The sequence below is a fragment of the Lygodium microphyllum genome, chromosome 4, assembly GCF_053477565.2.
Source record: "Lygodium microphyllum isolate KBCC chromosome 4, Lygodium_microphyllum_v1.1.10, whole genome shotgun sequence".
Taxonomy (NCBI): domain Eukaryota; kingdom Viridiplantae; phylum Streptophyta; class Polypodiopsida; order Schizaeales; family Lygodiaceae; genus Lygodium; species Lygodium microphyllum.
The window spans coordinates 143952085-143970172 of NC_141138.1; the positions used below are offsets into that span (position 1 = coordinate 143952085).

General features: G+C 38.6%; 1 protein-coding gene across 4 annotated transcripts in view; it reads right to left on the bottom strand.

The window, feature by feature from the left end:
• LOC148037718 (synaptotagmin-5-like) overlaps nucleotides 1-16996 on the bottom strand; it is an 85072-nt gene extending 68076 nt beyond the window's left edge. For 2 of the 4 annotated variants that reach the window (XM_087676668.1, XM_087676669.1), the window contains exons 1-4: nucleotides 16567-16996; nucleotides 16071-16424; nucleotides 706-810; nucleotides 370-420 (exon numbers count right to left, since the gene is read on the bottom strand). In XM_087676668.1, coding sequence (XP_087532794.1) covers nucleotides 370-420; nucleotides 706-810; nucleotides 16071-16199 — 285 coding nt within the window. In that variant the 5' untranslated portion in view covers nucleotides 16200-16424; nucleotides 16567-16996. The remainder of the gene's footprint in view (nucleotides 1-369; nucleotides 421-705; nucleotides 811-16070; nucleotides 16425-16566) is intronic. The other 2 variants (XM_087676667.1, XM_087676666.1) reach the window with 2 other exon arrangements.
• Nucleotides 16997-18088: the final 1092 nt, after the last annotated feature.

An 18088-nucleotide genomic window follows, 5' to 3' on the forward strand; every position in this document is an offset into this window, starting at 1 on the left:
AGAAATTACAATGCTGATTTTTTATGTTGACATAGATAACTTAGAAGGAAGGAGGTCTAGTAATTTAAGTGTTGGCATAGATGTTAACATGTACTCAGCCCTTGTATTAGAATTTTTATTGTATCTTTGATGCATCACTATTAAAGTCCTATACATGGCTCATTTTGTATTTACCTCAAGAAGTGATTTTTTGGAAGGTGTTTGCTAATAGATTTTCTCTTCTTTTAGAATAAATTCTATCAATATATAACATGTCAGAGAATTGCATTTAAGGGTGAATTTTATTTTCGTGAGTGTGAATGGGACCATTACATAGAAAAGCCTCAGATAGACAGAATTTTGTAGATAACTAGAAAAGGGATGTATCACCTGGTCAAGGAATGGCCAAGCCTTAGCAAGCTCTTGATTTAGCCATTGAACCTGCAAACAAAAACAAATAAGCTTCATCAGCATATTGCTGTTTCTAGAAAGATGATTTTCAAGCAAATACAATCTGATTTCTAATAAAAACATTGATAACTTCCAACCAGCACAAATGTACCAAAATTGCCTCATTTCCTTGACGTGTTCTCATCAAGTTGCAACATTAATAGCTTCTTAAATGACATAACATATCTTGAATACATTAACATATCTCAAGTTCAGCTCTAAAACTTACAGCATTTGAATCCAAGGTGGAGAAAAAAAGGTTCCAAAATTATGTACCTTTTCACGCCTTGGGAACACAATCCAATGTGGACAGAACTGCTTTGAAAACAATCGTTTTGTGTCTGCCAATGTCAACCTTGAGAAGCTTGTTATGTAAGTTGCCTGCATACATAGCTTATGATTAAAAAGTGTGTTGAATAATTTTGATAAAAATGGAAACATAGAGAAACAATTCTATTAAATACTTCAAAGGAAAGAGATATTCACAAGGGAATGGAAAGCCAATGAGATAGAGTTCTCTAGAGTAAGGCAACTAAAATCTGGGCTGTACATAGTTTTGCCCCATAAGAGGCACCCCTGAACCCATCTTGTAAAACAATATCAATCCTACCGATTGGATCGCCCAGCTCATGTAATGTTCTGCATCATTCGTGCTATAACCATATCACCTGTATGCACCATAATAAGTACCACTTCTCGCCCCTTGGAAGTATCTTCATCCTCAACAACAAACTTAAGAAACCTCTGCTAGATAATGATTATCCCTTTTAGGTAGACCTTTCTTCAGATAATGCATATCCCTTTTAGTTAGACCTTTCTTCAAGCTGATTCTTCCATTTTCTATACAGCCAGTTCTCAGCTCCTAAAAGCCCGTGTATGCTCTATACTCTGGCTCAAGAAAAATCAATAAATCTTCATATCAATCCTCAATGTCCCATGAAAATCCCCACTTGTAAGTCCAATATCCAATCCTTTTAGGTGTTGTGAATGGACCACAATACCTTTGGAAAAATTGGACTTTTCACATCCAAAACTTTTAAGTATATTTTTCACCTTCCTCAAACTTGAGTATTCTCCTCATCACACATTTTTACAAATGCTAACATTTGTTTCATCTCCTCTAGGAAATCCTTAGCCAAATGAAACCTCTCATTTTACAATCCTACTGCAATAAAGCTATTCCAAGTTGAAATAAATGTATATCAACATAAATGGACTACAACTATAGTTGCAAATCTAAGAAACCTCTACGATTAGAAAACAATCTTCCTAATCTCACTGCATGCCTTACAGTTTGGGCATAACCAGCATACTTATATGTGACAGGCTGAGAGTGTGCATAACACCTTTCATGGGGTTCTAAAGTATAAAGGAAACAAATTGTTTCAGAAGTCTAGAGAATATTTGATGAACAAAGATGAAGCTAAGAAAACGAATATTTGCTATGTTTATTTTGAAAAGACTGAAATTTGGCAAGTTGTCCATATAGATGTGATTCTAATGCACAAAGGAAGGTAAAAGTTGTTGAAAGACGGAACAGTGTGCTCCAATACCATGTTGAGAGATGGTTGGGTTTGTGGAGAGAAATACAATGTGTACAGAAAACACTAAGACAAAGAAACTCAGAAACATTGAAGAAGATGATGGTGAAGAATAATAAACATTGAGTCATGCTAAATGAATCATGCTAACACAATGGAGCAGAGCTCGAGGATGACTGCACTGTCTGGCTTATTAGGTGACAGAACTTGAAAGGGATATGCAATGTGAAGAATGCGAAATGCAGCCCACTTGACCAAATACTCCATATAAACAGTCTGACGAGATCGGACCTAACACTTCCCCCCTTATGAATGATTGATATCCTCAACAATACCCTCAAAAACAAAGTGAGGAAAACAACTCTTCAATTAACATACCAACTCCTAAGTAGCCTCCATCATTGAGCGGTTTTTTCACTTGACCAAATAGTCGGGATAAACACTCCTACGGGATCGTTTAGTCCTATGGTCAAGAACCAATTTGAATTCAAGTAGAATATAATGAGCAATATCCTCAAGCCACAAGACTTCTTCAATCACGACAATTTGCTCACCTTGTCCTAGTCGTTCTTTCAAACGACTCACGCAGAACGTAGAGTGAACTCAAATTTCCGAAGATAAATCTAGCTCATAGGATACTCCACGTCTCTTCTTGGTAATTTGGAAAGGACTGCAATACCTCGAAGATAATTTATAGCACTTGTCGGTAGTCATTGAATCGAAGTCCTTTGGGACCTTAAGATAAACCTACATGCCTTGCTAAAGCTCCCTAGGAGCACAATGTTGGTTAGTATAAAACGTGGCACAATCCTGGGTCATTTTAATGCTTTTCCTAGCATTCGTCAACATCTCTTGCATATCATGCAAAAAATTAACTACAAACTGCATTTTCACCTCCTTGAGCTCTATGGCAATCAATGGTTTCGGCTCATAACTGTACGTAAGCATAAATGCCCTATATCCAGTAGCCGAATACTTAGCACAGTTATGAGCAAACTCAATTTGCGGAAGATAACGCTCCTAATCAGATTGTCTTCGGGAGACATATGCAGAAGCATATCCTTCATAGTTTCATTCATCAATTCGGTCCACCCATCGATTTCAAGATATTCCAAGGACGACATGGACAATCAAGTTTTCAGTTTTTGGATGACCATTTGCCAGAAATGGCAAATGAATTTAGGATCCTAGTCATTGTCTATTTTGTTGGACAAAGCATAAAATATAAAAATGTATTCGACAAAGAGACAAACCAAATTATGACTTTTCACGATCATCTTTGTAGGAATGAATCAAGCCATTTTCGTCAATCGGTCAACCATAACCCTATTTTCATCGTCACCTCGATTCATACGGGGCAATCCTACTACAAAATCCATAGAAATGCTACTCCATTTCCTATCAGGGATTTGTTAAGGATAAAATATCTCCACCTATTTGTGCCATTCAACTTTGTTAAGCTAACACTATGGGCACTCACGCACATAAGACTCAACCACAATCCTGATATGTGACCAATGAAAATAATGGGTGATCAAGGCTAAAATCCAAATGTGAGCCATGCAACCAATAAAAATAATGGGTGACCAAGGCCAAAGTCCGGTGTGAGCCAGGGTGTCCAGCACTTGGCACATCCTAACACTCGTATAAAATTTTCTTACAGATATCTTGATCATTAGACACACCCACTTTGCCTTGTTTAAAAAGAAATCCATTCCAAATAAAATATTTTTCCACCATCTTTCTCTCAGTGGCTAGCCTTTGAGCATTCGGACCACCTAAGCTTCCTGGGCTACTAGGTCCCTTTTTAACTAGTTGCTAAATCTTACCAAAATGAAAATCGTTTTGGCAATGTCCTTTGAGAGAAACATAGAAATCAATCGAGATTTTAGAGAAGGGTAAGGCATTGACTTCAAGAATTCAAGTAAGAGGATCAGCAATCAAATCAGTTGCACCCTTCCTATAGCGAATTTCGAAGTCAAACTCTTGCATAAGCTCTGCCCATCTCACCTTATGGCCATGGAGATCGAGCTGATCACATAAGTATTTCAATAAATGGTGGTCCATCCAAATAATAAACCGAGCACCATATAAATAATGATTCCATACTTTAAGCACATGGATAACCACCAATAATTCCTTCTCTTGGGTAGTATAATGTGTTTGGGCATTAGCAAGCTTACGACTCTCAAATACAATAGATCGATCATCTTGATAAATGACAACACCTAAAGTATAATTGCTCACATCCATATGAACCTTAAAAGGTTTATTCGAATCAATAACAGACCTCCCAATTGACTATTCACTCAAGCTTTGTAATAGAATTTCCCTTGTTATATAATTCTTGATATGGAAGTCCCTTACGCTGCTTTGTATTGGTTTTTAGCCTTGGGAGATGTGTTAATAGAATTTTTACTTTTCTTTGGAAAAAAAATATCAATATAGTAATAACAAGCTGTTTCAATGTTTAAAAACACTGATAGAGCTCACTAGTCCAAACAACGGACAGACTAATGTATTTCTTCTCGCTTCAAATACCCTTTAGCAAACGTATTAAGGGTTCATGACAATGAAAAGAGAGTGTGAGAGTGAAGACATGACTCCCAATGCAATAATCAAAGAGTAAAATGTGCAAGTACAAAGTACAATCCTTAAACCTTAGGGTTGCTAAGTATGTTCACACTCGAAAGGTGTAAAATACGATAAGTGCCCAAAATATGTAACATAGGCACATAAAATAAAAGAGAATAAATCCGGGGGAAAAAACCTCTCATAAGGAGAGTAAAAAGTACCCAAGTGTCCTATTGAGGATCACCAACACTTCTCTGTGAGTGTAGGCGTGAGTCAAACCCAACAAAACCCCCTGGAGTGAAGAGTGATCAATATACAAGGATCGTCCACCAAAGGAGATCAAATTTAAAGCATTGCGGAATGCTTCAAATTTGTCACAAGAAAGAGCTTTGGTGAAGATGTCTGCCACATTACTGGTGGTAGAATAGCAAACAAGGCTGATATCTCCTGCATATAGCCTCTCTCTAACAAAGTGATAGTAGATCTCTATGTGTTTCAAGCATATATGAAACACTAGGTTCCATGCCTCTATGATAGCACTCTAACTGTCAATAAACAAAGGAGTAGACTCCGTGACAGATATATCTAAATTGGCCAACAAGCGTCTCAGCCATACACATTCAACTATGATAGTGAAAGTTGCCTTATATTCAGCTTCACATGACGATGTGGCAACAGTGGATTGTTCCTTGCTAAGCCAAGAGATGCAAGATGAGCCAAGAAAGAAACAATTAACACTAGTAGAGTGACGAGAATCAAAATCACCAGCTCAATCTGAATTACTGTAAGCATATAGTTGCAATGGTCTCCCCTTGGCATAAGCAATCCAAGAGTCCTAGTACCTTCCAAGTAACAAAAAACACGCTTCACAACTTGCCAATTTGACATACGTGGGTGGTGCATATATCTGCTCAGGACTGAAACTGTGACCTGAATGTCAGGCCTTGTGTTGCATAAGTAAATGAGACATCCAACTGTTGGAGCATACATATGGATATCAAACAAATCACTGTCATCATGCAAGAAAGCTTGAGTCCAATCTCCATTGGTGTACAAACTGGCTTGCAATCCTATAAGTCAAACCTCTCAAGAAGTCTACCAATGTATCTAGACTGTGATAATCCAATGCCTCTAGCATCATGAATGAACTAAATGCCCAAATAGTAGTGCAAAGGCCCTAAGTCTAACACCTCAAAATTTTGCTACAAACTTTGTTTGAATGCTGAAATCTGATCAGCATGTGTCCTTGTGAGCAAAAGATCATCAACATAAAGACATATGACCAGTAAGGATCCCCCTCTTTATATACGTAAAGTGTAGACTCTAATGAGCTGTTAATGAACCTTTGGCTGAGTAAAAAGGCATTAATTTTCGCATACCAAGCTCGAGAAGCTTGCTTCAAACCATACAAAGCCTTTTTCAACTTGCATACCAAGTGTCCAATCCCTCAACTACAAAACCAATGGGTTGTTGTACATACACTTTTCTTGAAGTTTCCCATGCAAAAATGCAATCTTAACATCAAGCTGCCAACCATGATGGACAGCCAAAATAGACCGAATGGTAGTGTCATGCAAAATGTAGGAGCAAATGTCTCCTCATAGTCAATGCCTTTCTTTTGTGCATAGCCTTTGACCACAAGCCTGGCCTTATGTTCGTCAATGGATCCCTCTACATTCCTTTTCAGCTAATAGACCCACTTTCTACCAATGGCTTTCTTCCCAACAGGCAAGGTCACCAAATTCCATGTTTGATTCTTTATGAGATAGAGTCAAACTCTGCTTGCATTGTTGCCATACGATACACACTATGTTGTGCATCCTCAAAGCATTCACACTCCTCATCATCAAGTGTATGTGCTACCATAACAAACTCCATTGTATTTGCACCATCATGCAAACAAGCTTGTCTTCTAGTACAACCAATAATAGGAGTATCCAAATGATTATCTTTCATAGTCTACAAGTACCATCTAGGCATCTGCCTAGCTTCCTAATTGTGTACAAGCTCCTACTGAACGTCAAATTCGGCATCTTGCTGAATATTAAGATCAGTCATAGGTTGATTTTCTGCATTACTCAATGGAGCAGTTGGCTGAACATTATGTTCACTTGTTGAAGCTCCAATTGTATCACCAAATGAAATGGGTAGCAGCCCTTCAAGTACATCATTGGCAGCCTGATATGTATCAAAACCAACAAGGGATAATTATGATTTTTCATCAATAAACCACATCCCTACTGACAAATGCCTTCTTAGAGACAAGATCATACAATCTATATCCTTTGCTTTCATTGTTGTACCCCACAAAAATGCATTTAACAACCTTGTTGTCCAACTTCTTTCTTAATACATTGGGAAGCAAGACACCCAAAAGTACGAAAATGTCCAACAGAAGGTTTCCGGCTGTTCCAAGCCTCAAAAGGCATGACATTCTTTAATACCTTGGTAGGGCACCTGTTCAAAACATGGCAAGCACACATAACCACTTCCATCCAAAAACAATGTAGCAAACTCTTTGCTTTCAGTATACATCTGGCCATCTCCATGAGTAACCGATTCTTCCTCTCTACAACCCCCTTCTTTTGTGGAGTATAAGCAGTAGTGTACCGATGGACAATGTATTTCTGCTTCAAAAAATCATTCAGCATAGAAGACATGTGTTTCCCCCCTCAATCCGAATGGAGAGTCGTAATCCTGCATCCAGATTGAGTTTCAACAAGTGCTACAAAAGCCAAAAAAGCATCATACACCTCTGACTTTTTCACCAAAGAGTAGACCCAGCAAAAACGAGTAAAGTCATCAATGAAAGTGATAAAATAATAACAGTCACCCAATGACTTTTTCTGCATAGGGCCACATACGTCCGAATGCACAATCTATAATCTGGCAATTGCTCTAAAAGCAACATCACAAGGAAATGAAAAATGATGTATTTTTCCCAAAATGCATCCCTCACATATATGCTTAGGAGGTCTCTCCAAGAGAGGTAAGCCATCAAGCATCTGTGTACGTTACATAAGCATCAAGCTGCCATAGTTAACATACCCCATGCAAGCATACCATAACTCTGCCTGTGACATAGTAGAAGTAAAAGTAGATGCTAGATAGATTGATTGATCAACTAAATAAGCATTTAGTCCATGACATAAAGTGTCTATCAAAACCAAAGTCATGAGTTCTTTATCTTTGACCATACATCTGTCATTATCAAATGTAACTTGCAGACCACACTTTTCCAAAGAAGAAATGGACAACAAATTCTTCTTTATACCTGGCACAAATAATGCATCTATAAATGAAGAATAGAGCCATCAATGGTTGTCAACACAATCTCCCCAATACCTCCAACAAGGTATGATGCATTGTTGGTACACTGCACAGTCTTACCAACAAGAGCTGCAATAACAGAGGAAAACAAATCCATGCGGGATGTAATAGCCTAAAAGCACCACTATCAAAGAATCAAGTGCTAGCATCCTCAATAGAGCTAAATGCTCTATCAGCCCAAGACGAATCACAACTACAAGTATAGAAACCACCACCACGGCCTACAACATAAGACGCGGACTTAGTAGCAGTAAAAGGTGCATCAAAAACAGACATCCCTCCTCCTCCTTGGCTATGCGCTTCCTACATTCTGTGATATAGTGACCTAGCTTCTTGCAATAGTGGCACTTGCCCTTCTTGGCTCATGTGCCCCCTTGTTTCTTGTTGCTCTGCGAAGTACATGAAGTCCCAAAACTCTGCGGAGCATTTTTAGCTTGGCTTTCCTTGCTCTTCTACCTTGCCATAAAAGGCTGCTCAGAGGCTATAACATCCACCCCATTATTCTTTCTTGTTTGCTCTTCCTCTAAGAGCAAACTAACCAACTGAAGGAAAGTAAGTGGTTGTAGGGAAATCCTCATGGTGAGATTCAAAGCTGTATGAAAGGCCAAATAAGAGGGCGGCAATGAATTCAAAGTAGTAGAGATCAACTACATATCCAAATAGTACTCGTCTACATTCATAAGTTGCTCATACAAGTCCTGAATTTTATTGAGATGATCTTACATAGAATCACCTTCATCCATCTTCAATCTCAAGCTCTTTTTTCAAGAAAGAGATGCCAACAAACATTTATTCAAGGGTCAACCATGCTTCTCGTGAAGAAGCTACAGACCGTATGTGTGAGATGATGGACCACTAAACTGCCAATGCAACCAGTAACAATGCTTGAGCATCCCGTATATCCCAAGCCTTTTGTGCTACTAATCTCTAGGAAAGTGGCTGAGCTGGAGCGGACTAAGTGGGCCTTTGTCCACGTCCTCCTAGAGGAGGTGTGACAAGAGCCACAACTCTAGGCCGAACTTCTTCACCACTAACATAATCCCAAAGATTCTTTGCAATTAGCATGTTTTTAATCATAAAATACCATAGACAATAGTTGTTGCTATCCAATCTATCCTCCTTGGACACACATGTGAATACATTACTGATCAAAGAGCACAAGAGCTATAGTTCAAGCTAGACCAACTTGAAAATCTGAGAATTTCTAGAAATTACAGCAAGCACCTTGCTGTAATTAGCAAATCTGATCACACTCTATCAAAAACCATCTAATATACACACTATCCAAGGTATAATCAATGCTCAGCAGCACAAAAAACGCAAAAGCCCCAAAAAATTTTATCCCACCATGCACAAATTTAGTCTATTACAGATTGTCACTGATATACATCTGCAATGTCTGAGCTGACATTAAAAGACCCCAAATTTCCGACCCAAAATTCACAAAATCTCTCCAATAAATGTGTCCCCAACATTTGCACAAACCAAGATATGCTGCCCGGGTACAAGCCTAATCCAGAAGATTAAATCTAAATCAAAAGTTTGACAAATTTTTCTTTCACCTCCTTTACAAGTTGTCAAGCTGACAGGCTGCAAGCTTGCGGGCGAGAACCAGGGCACTGGTGGCGGTGGAGGCAAGCAGTGCAACTACAGAACCAGATGGAGGCGGCAAGCTGCAGGTGGCACTGGCTGGTGGCAGACAGGACTGCAGATGACATCTAGTAGTCGAGCTAGAGGCAGAGCCGCAGTAAGCAAGTCGACAAGAGCTGGGGCAGGCCAGGAGCTCCAGGGCTAGCAGGCGAACTCAGACTAACTGCTGTGCAGACCAAGGCCAACAGGCCACATTGATCCTATGGTGGTGGTGCTGACAAAGGCACTGCCTAGGAGCAAGCAGACAGGCAGCAGCTGGGATGGCAGGCACCTGCAGGACCAGGCGCAGGAAGCAACAGCTGCGCTGGTGGCGCTAGAAAACTGCCGGCTGCTAGAGGTGGCTCTAGTGAAGCTGAGAACAACTAGTGGCAGTGGCAGTGGAGCTACTGCCATTGGAGGTGACGGCTCAACTAGCGGCTCTGAAATCTGCTCTGATACCAAATGTGAGAGGTGAGAGGACGCACAGAGATCGAAGCTCAATTGAGAGTATAGTTGACAGTGAGAAGAGTGTGGGAGTGAAGACACGAATCCCAATGTAATAATCAAAGAGTGTAATGTGCAAGTACAAAGTACAATCCTTAAACCTTAGGGTTGCTAAAGTGTGTTCACACCTGAAAGGTGTAAAACATGATAAGTGCCCAAACTATGTAATATAAGCACATAAAACAAAAGAGAATAAATCTGGGGGGGAAAAACCTCTCATAAGGAGAGTAAACAGTGCCCTAGTGTCCTACTGAGAATCACCGACACTCCTCTGTGAGTGTAGGTGTAAGTCAAACCCAACAGTCCTTAAAATGAATTTTCAGAAAAAATCCTGTAAAACCTTAAAAAGATTTTACTTTCCTTATGGTCCCCAAAACAGGTCAATTGAGCACTACTTGTACATTTTCAGGATCAATCTGAATATTATCAATTGAGATAGCATGACCAAGGTATAACTCCTCTGTGAGAAACAATTCGCACTCAAATAGTTTAGCAAACAATTGCTCTCATCTTAAGAGACGTAAGACGATAAGCAAGTGTTTGATATGCATTTCCAATGACTTACTATAAGTAAGAATATCGTCGAGAAAAACAACTATCCACTTTCCAAGATATAGATGCAACAAATCATTTATCATCTACTAGAAAGTTACAACAGCATTGGCCAATCCAAAAGATAGAACCAAAACTTAATAATATTCATTTCGCGTTCGAAATGCAGCTTTCGACACATTCTCCGAAGCTATCCATATCTGATAGTATCTAGACCTTAGATCAATTTTGGTAAAATAGCAAGCACCACAAATTCGATCAATAAGGTCATCCATCCAATATTTATTCTTGATGGTCATCTTATTGAGACATATAGACGACACAAAAGCGCATCGTGTCATCCTTCTTTTTTATGAGGATAGATACACCCCGTGGGGATTTAGTTGACTCAATATAATCCTTAGCCCAATAATCCTAAAGTTGCCTAGCTATCTCATCCTCCTATTTCAAGCCAAACCTATAAGGTTTCCAATAGACGAAATGGATATCAGGTAAGGTTTCAATCCTATGGTCTAAGGTTCCTCGCGATGGCTATCATACAAGGTTTCAATCTTATAGTCTAAGGTTCCATGAGATAGCGGAAGTTGGTCAAATAGTCCAAATAGAAAAACATCAACGTACTCATGTAATATCAGATCCAAATACTCACGTGCATTTAAATTCATATTAAGATTATTATTAAAAGAAATCAAATTACATTGATAATCAGACAATGAAAGTTTTTCAGTGACACAAATATAAGTAGTGACAGTTGGATCGAAAAAACATTGAGTAAACTCCATTGCTGAAATCATCATATGTACATTATTTTCTATGATCCCAAAGGGTAAATAGTCCTCGATCATATGGAAATGACCATCAAGCAGCTCAAATGAAAGTATATGATTTTTATAATTAATACATAAGGAGTATTTTTAAAAGAACCATGGCATGTGTCACAAAGACGTGAAAATTTGATGCTTTACTTATGCTTAATTGACATTTGATTAAAGGATTAATCAAATGTACAATTAAAAGATGCACATGTGTTGCACATGTGAGGTGCAAGCTACTTTTTCACAGTTGAAGGCCGAAGGACCCTGTGAAAAAGATGGGTGTCAAAGGCAAAAGTTGTAACAAGTTACACTTGTTAGATTCTAGGTGAATTTTCTGAAAATTAATTAAATGGTTGGAAATTGCTGAAAATAGATTAAGAAAGCTGCCACTCGGCAAAACTTTCTCATGCAAGTGGGGGAAAGGCTAAATAGGGCTGAAGGGAGAGGGAAATCTTGTTTTTTCATTTTGGAGCTGTTGGAAAGAGATGTTGGACTGTTGCTACCAGCTTTTGGGGCCAATTCCCAGCCATTGGAGACCATTTTGGTGATGGAGATTGTATATTCTTGACCTTGGGAAGCTGGCAATTGCTACTGGTGCACTCTCCTGAAGATCATAGTCTCTGATGCTCCTATTGTTATTGGTGCATCCGTTTGGGGCTGGTACAGCAGGGCAACTGCTGATTTTGATCAGTTCTTCACGACAAATCTCAGAATTTTCTCTCTCTACAGTATTCTCTCATCTCCTTCAGCCTATGCTCAGCCATTCTCAGCAATTCTTAGCCATTCAGAAGAGATCTCAGCCCTTTTTGGTGGGCTGATCTGTAATTTCTGCAGTAAACCCTAATTTACAGCAGAAATTAGGGTTTAGCAGCCACCTTGGAATCCGTGCCAAAGATTGAAGGCTCAAGGGACTAAAATCAGCAGCTGATAATTGAAGATTATCAAGGGATTTCAGGAGCCAGCCCATCCCGAATTGATTTGGGGCAGCATTTGGCCAACCAAGGGTCAAATTGGAGAAGAAGTCCTGGGTGAATCAAGGGGCAAATGACCCAAAAGGTTTGCTGGTCATTTATGACAGCAAGAGCAATTGGTTAGCAGGAGGAGATTGAAGAATCTCAAGTTATACTCCTTCCAATTGAATGAAGTTAAAGAAATACCGCAAGGGGCACCAGTTTTGGGGCCAACAGGGAGTCTACTGTCCAAGAATATTATGGTAAAGTGTGTATTTCATTTTATGTGCATTTATTTATTGTTGTAATTAACTCTTAAATCAGGTTATCACCACCCTATCCAAGAAGGAAGGCCGGTTTCAGAATGCCAAGAATAACATCCATACTGTTAAGGCTCATAAGTCAAAAATCCATGATCTAATGGTACTATTGGATCAAAAGATCCAAGTCATCTCGCACCATTCAATCCCAATGATCCTCCGTAGGGCCCTCCGCATATTGGGCACGATAAAATCAATTAACAAGTATGGTGTGGAACCACAGTCTTTGTATCAAGCGAGAAGAAATAAAATTATGAGTAGAACCATTATCAATAAAACTGTGACCTCTTGGTCATTTAAATGCCTTGTGACCTTTAAAAGATCATGCAAGCCAAAAATAAGACTACTATTATTATTGCTAACATCAACAAAACTTTCTTTGAACAAAATTTCAAAAGAAATATCTGGAGACTCAAGAGTATTTATCGAAGCCTTGGGAGTAGACTTCGCCTTTTAATTCCAAGGACACTCGAGATCATCGCAAAAATAACACGTCTGATGGCAGAAAAAACGACCCTTCAAGTGATCCTCGCTATATGTGATCTTACACTTGCCATCCTTTTTCTTATGGAATTCCGAAGTTGGATAACAAGTTGCTGCCCGGATAGATGATATCTTTGACCTAAAATTTGAAGCAACTTGATAGGAACCCCCAATCGACTAACTACCTCTACTTGCAACCAAAGTATTGTCAAAATTTTTAGCATACCTATAAGCATCCTTAAGTGAATCAAGAGGATTGTAGAGCACCTCATTTTGGTAGTCCAGTGGCAATCCAAAACGGTATCACATATAGAGCAATGCTTGAGGATCGTCCAAGGCTTTCATTTTATACAATAAATCTTTAAATTCCTACAAGTATATATCCAAGCTCTTCTTTTTTATATCAAGCTCAAATAACTTTCAAAAATTTTCAATCCAATCATCGATTACAAAGCGTTTCTAAAAAACAAATTGAAAAACTCAACCCAAGTCGCCAAGTTAGGGTGTAAACACACCCAACAAGTATATGTGTTCCCCTATAACATGATTTATATCTGCCCAATGCATTGGGCATCATCAAACTAATACAAATTAAAACACACCATCCATTTGACTAGCCATGAATCGATATTTGTCCTTAGTGTTATGTTCCATATATACTGCAATATTAACAAAACATTAATCTCAATGTTAAAATTAAAAACAATGCTAATATTGAATCATGGTAATATTTAAAATCACATTAACATTAAAAATAATAAACCATTAATATTAAATACTAAATCATTGACATTAAATATTAAATTGACAAAAATTACTATCAATTAACCGTTTGATGCTTATTTGGACTACAAGATTTCACCTCCCAAACGACGCTTTGCTATAGTCTTAAGAGTGGCAACTCCCTAAACTCAAATCAACAAAAATCGTCGATAAATCTTGTGCACAAGCATCAACTCAATATCAAACCCGAGCACAAGTACAAAACAAAAGACATACATTGCTTCTGTACCCACCACCCGCAACACGTGCCTTCCCATACACGCCTCTTCCGCCAACAATGTCCCATACCACCCTTAATGAGATAAAGACGTACATGTCGAGCATGAACCAACACAGTTTCATGCATGAAAGTGGTTTTGTGCATGTTATCGAATCTTGCATCCACTTGCAAGTTGACACTCTAATACTAATGAAACATCCCCCTAGGATCCAACTTGCACACAAGACACGATGCAAGCCAAACTCAACACAAAAGGGACTGGACATTAACTCATCTCCTAGCCATAGAGCCAAACAGGCCCACCCTTGAGCTTGGGAGCTAGCAACACTCCGAGCCATAGCTACATCCCAAGGATTAGCATTCCATACCACTTACATAGGCAAGTTTCACCAAGTGGCAATCTTCTTATTCCATTTTCTACCACTATCCACCTTATTAAATTATTTTTTACAATATTAATGTTAAAACATTAGTTTAATAATTATTTTAATGCCCAAAAATTTTTCCACAAGCCAATAATTAAATTGGCTAGACCAATTTATCTACAAATATCTTGAGCACTTATTAGCCCTTAGACTAGCATTAATTAATTAATAATGCCTACCCTCTAATGTCACCATTGACATTAATTGCTAATAAATTGATTTGGGCCAAAATTTAACACCGAGGATCGCCTAGTACCTATCAAGCATAACTTATTACAACTTTTACCTTTGGCATCAATTGCTATCTCGAGGTCCTAAATCCCACACTGTTAAATAACTACCTTGCATTATTTCACATGTGCAAGTCACATTTGTATTAATAAAATGCTAATACTAAGCAAAGTATTAAAAGTTCACATTCTCATCACACACACACACACACACACACACACACACACACACTCTCTCTCTCTCTCTTTCTCTCTCTCTCTCTCTCTCTCTCTCTCTCTCATTCATTTGTTATTTGTTATTTGTTATGCATGTATATGTGGTGATATATACTATTTCTTTCCTTTAGAAAAGTTATCAATATATATATATATATATATATATATATATATATGTCCACTTAGACAAACTCTTATATTTCCATATTATTTAACAATATGCATGTTTATGAGCATCCATCTATGTATATATGTATGTATGATTATGAACATATATATTTAACAAAAATAAATACGTGTGGATGTGGGTGTATGTGGGTGTGCACGCTTTTTGTACATACATATGGCATGTGTCCACGCACACATATAAATCTAGTTCTTGGAGTTAAAAACTTTATTAGCTTGGTTGAACTAAGAATTAACCATATAACTTGATGTAGGAAGTTCTAAAGGGCCTTGGCATATTCATTACCATTTAATTTCAGTCATAGAACTTAAAATTGACATAGACAATCCATGTACTTTTATTTTGAAGGTTTGTCCCATAATTTTACAATGTAAACTGCTGGAGAAGTTCTAGAGGGCCTTGGTATATTTATTATTATCAAATTTCCAAGATAATCTTTTAATTAGGCCTTGCATATTTATTACCATTGAATTTCCAAGATAAAACCAAAATATGTAAAGGCAAGCAAAGAGCGTGACGCTTCTGAGCGTCAGTGACCAATCTCGAAAGAGGCACAGGAGTGCTCATACCGAGATAGCTCAAACGAATCATTTGTGTCTAAGGCTAGTCTGCGAGATTTATTTGATTATTATCCATTCATTTGCATCAAGCAAAGCTGAGAGATGTATTTTTGGCATCACAGAAATTAATTTCCGCCTATTTGGTTGAAAAACCGGATAGGTTTGATCGTTAAACGATCCAGATCAATCAGAATACCGCTTTTTGACGAATTAGGTTAGGCAGCGTGATCATGTGAAGTCGCGAATAGAGAGCAGATCATGCAAACAGTAAAATAATTGACTAATTGCAGAGGAATTATTTTGAGTGGCAAGGTTTACTTACCAGGCGCATGCGATGGAGAGCACGTTTACGGGAGAGGCGCTGGAAGAGGGCCATGCAAGCGAGGCCGAGCAAGATTCCGGTGATGGTGCCAAGGACGCCTGCGAGCATCCATGGCCGGTGCTCTGCCATCGTTGATTCTGGAACGATCTTGCTGCTTCTTGATTCTTGCTATGGAAGAAAATAACAGTAGAAACGTTGAACCATTGGGATGGAGAACCCCGTGATTCATTAGACAGCGATCTTCTTCTTCTTCTTCTTTCCTGCAGTGCTGTTGTCTTCTTCTTCTTGTATATTGTCTTGTTCACCGTCTCCCTCTTTCTTAAGCTTTCGAGCAAAATAGAAAAGCCATGGCCGCTGGAGATATTGCAGAAAAGGCAAAAACAAGAACGTAAGAGGGTCTAAATTTAGATCACATCTTTTAGGACAGGAGTTCACATCGATGACGTGGCTCATCAGGATTTTAAATGCCTGGAGGTTGGAAATTGAATGTATTAACCTCTTGGAAGAGAAGAAAAAGTTCATTCTTGAACATCCGCCCACACAGCGATGGCCGACCGGGCTTTTCTGATGCAGGTGATCTTGGCCGAACCGGCTTTTCTGATGCAGGCGATCTCTCTCTCTCTCTCATGCCTGGAGGTTGGAAATCAAATGTATTTACCTCGTGGAAGAGAAGAAGATTATTCTTGAATATCCGCGCACACAGCGATGGCCGACCGGGCTTTTCTGACGCAGGTGTGCTCTCTCTCTCTCTCCCCAACAAAAAAAAAAAGCCGGCAAACAAACATCCTTGTGTCCTTATCCGAGAAAATTCTGTAAGAAATGTCGCATGCAGATCCATGCTCAGCTGGTCAAAATACTGTTGGTTTACGAAACCCTAAAATAAATGCCGGCTCCCCATCATATCATCGTGTCGAGTGTCACCTTTCTCCAAGATATGAAGTCCTCGGGAGACTTTCCTTTCCAAAGTAGGCCGGGGAGTTCACTTGTTTCGCAAGTAAACATGTCATGTTCTCTCTAATGTGTAAAGAACTATGGATGACCAATCCCTAAATAAATGTTTCCATTGGCTAACACTTACAAAGTGGCATCCATCATTTAGTGTGTAACCAGCCTTATATGTGTTGTTGATGCCTAGCTTCAAGAGTCTCATGAAATGAGAGCTTTGATGTGAGGTACAGAAGGTGAAGAAGAAAAGAAAACAATGTTTTTGTTCCTCTTTTTTAGCCATCTTGCAAAATCTCTACCAAAAAATATGGTAGAGCCTTTTATTTCTACAATGACCCCAGTGAGTTTGGGACCATACATGATTAATTGTCATCCCTCATGTGTGACCATAGCAATGGTGGTAATTTGCAAGGATGTGGCAAGCACCAACATGGAGGCCACTAACATTGCCCATATGATCAAAATGATCAACGGGTAAAATAACCAAATTATCAAGGCCTATGTTTGGAAACGATTGTTTATAAAGCAAGTTGATAATTATTTGGAGAAAATTACATTTTCATATAGTAAGAAAATGTGCATTGTTAATATTGTTTTGTAGTATGCCAAGTTTCTGTGATGGATATGATTTTCAATTATGTTGACTCCTCCACCATGTTGGTAAAGGCAATGGGGACTATTAATTAGGATTGGTTGTAATGTACTCCAGGTACCCCTCTAGCCTTGAAGTAGGACGATTATCGAGGATGGATTGGCTGGTCACTATTGAGTGAACCATATTGAGTAAAAACTACGTGACATTGTAGACACGTAGGTGTTGAATAAATCCCAACCCTAGTGTGCAACATCCCTTAGAGAAGTAGAATGGCCTATCAACTAGCTCGTTGACATATCAGCTATCTAGGATAAGATTTGTGATCCCTTACTGACATACCCAATCAATGGACTTGAAGGCTAGATTCAAGATTACTGATTATTTATGTTGGCCAATTATGGGATTTGCTATTTTGGTATTAATGCATATACATTATTTATTAAAGAAAGAATGCTCATGTATTGAGTTGATTTGTCAT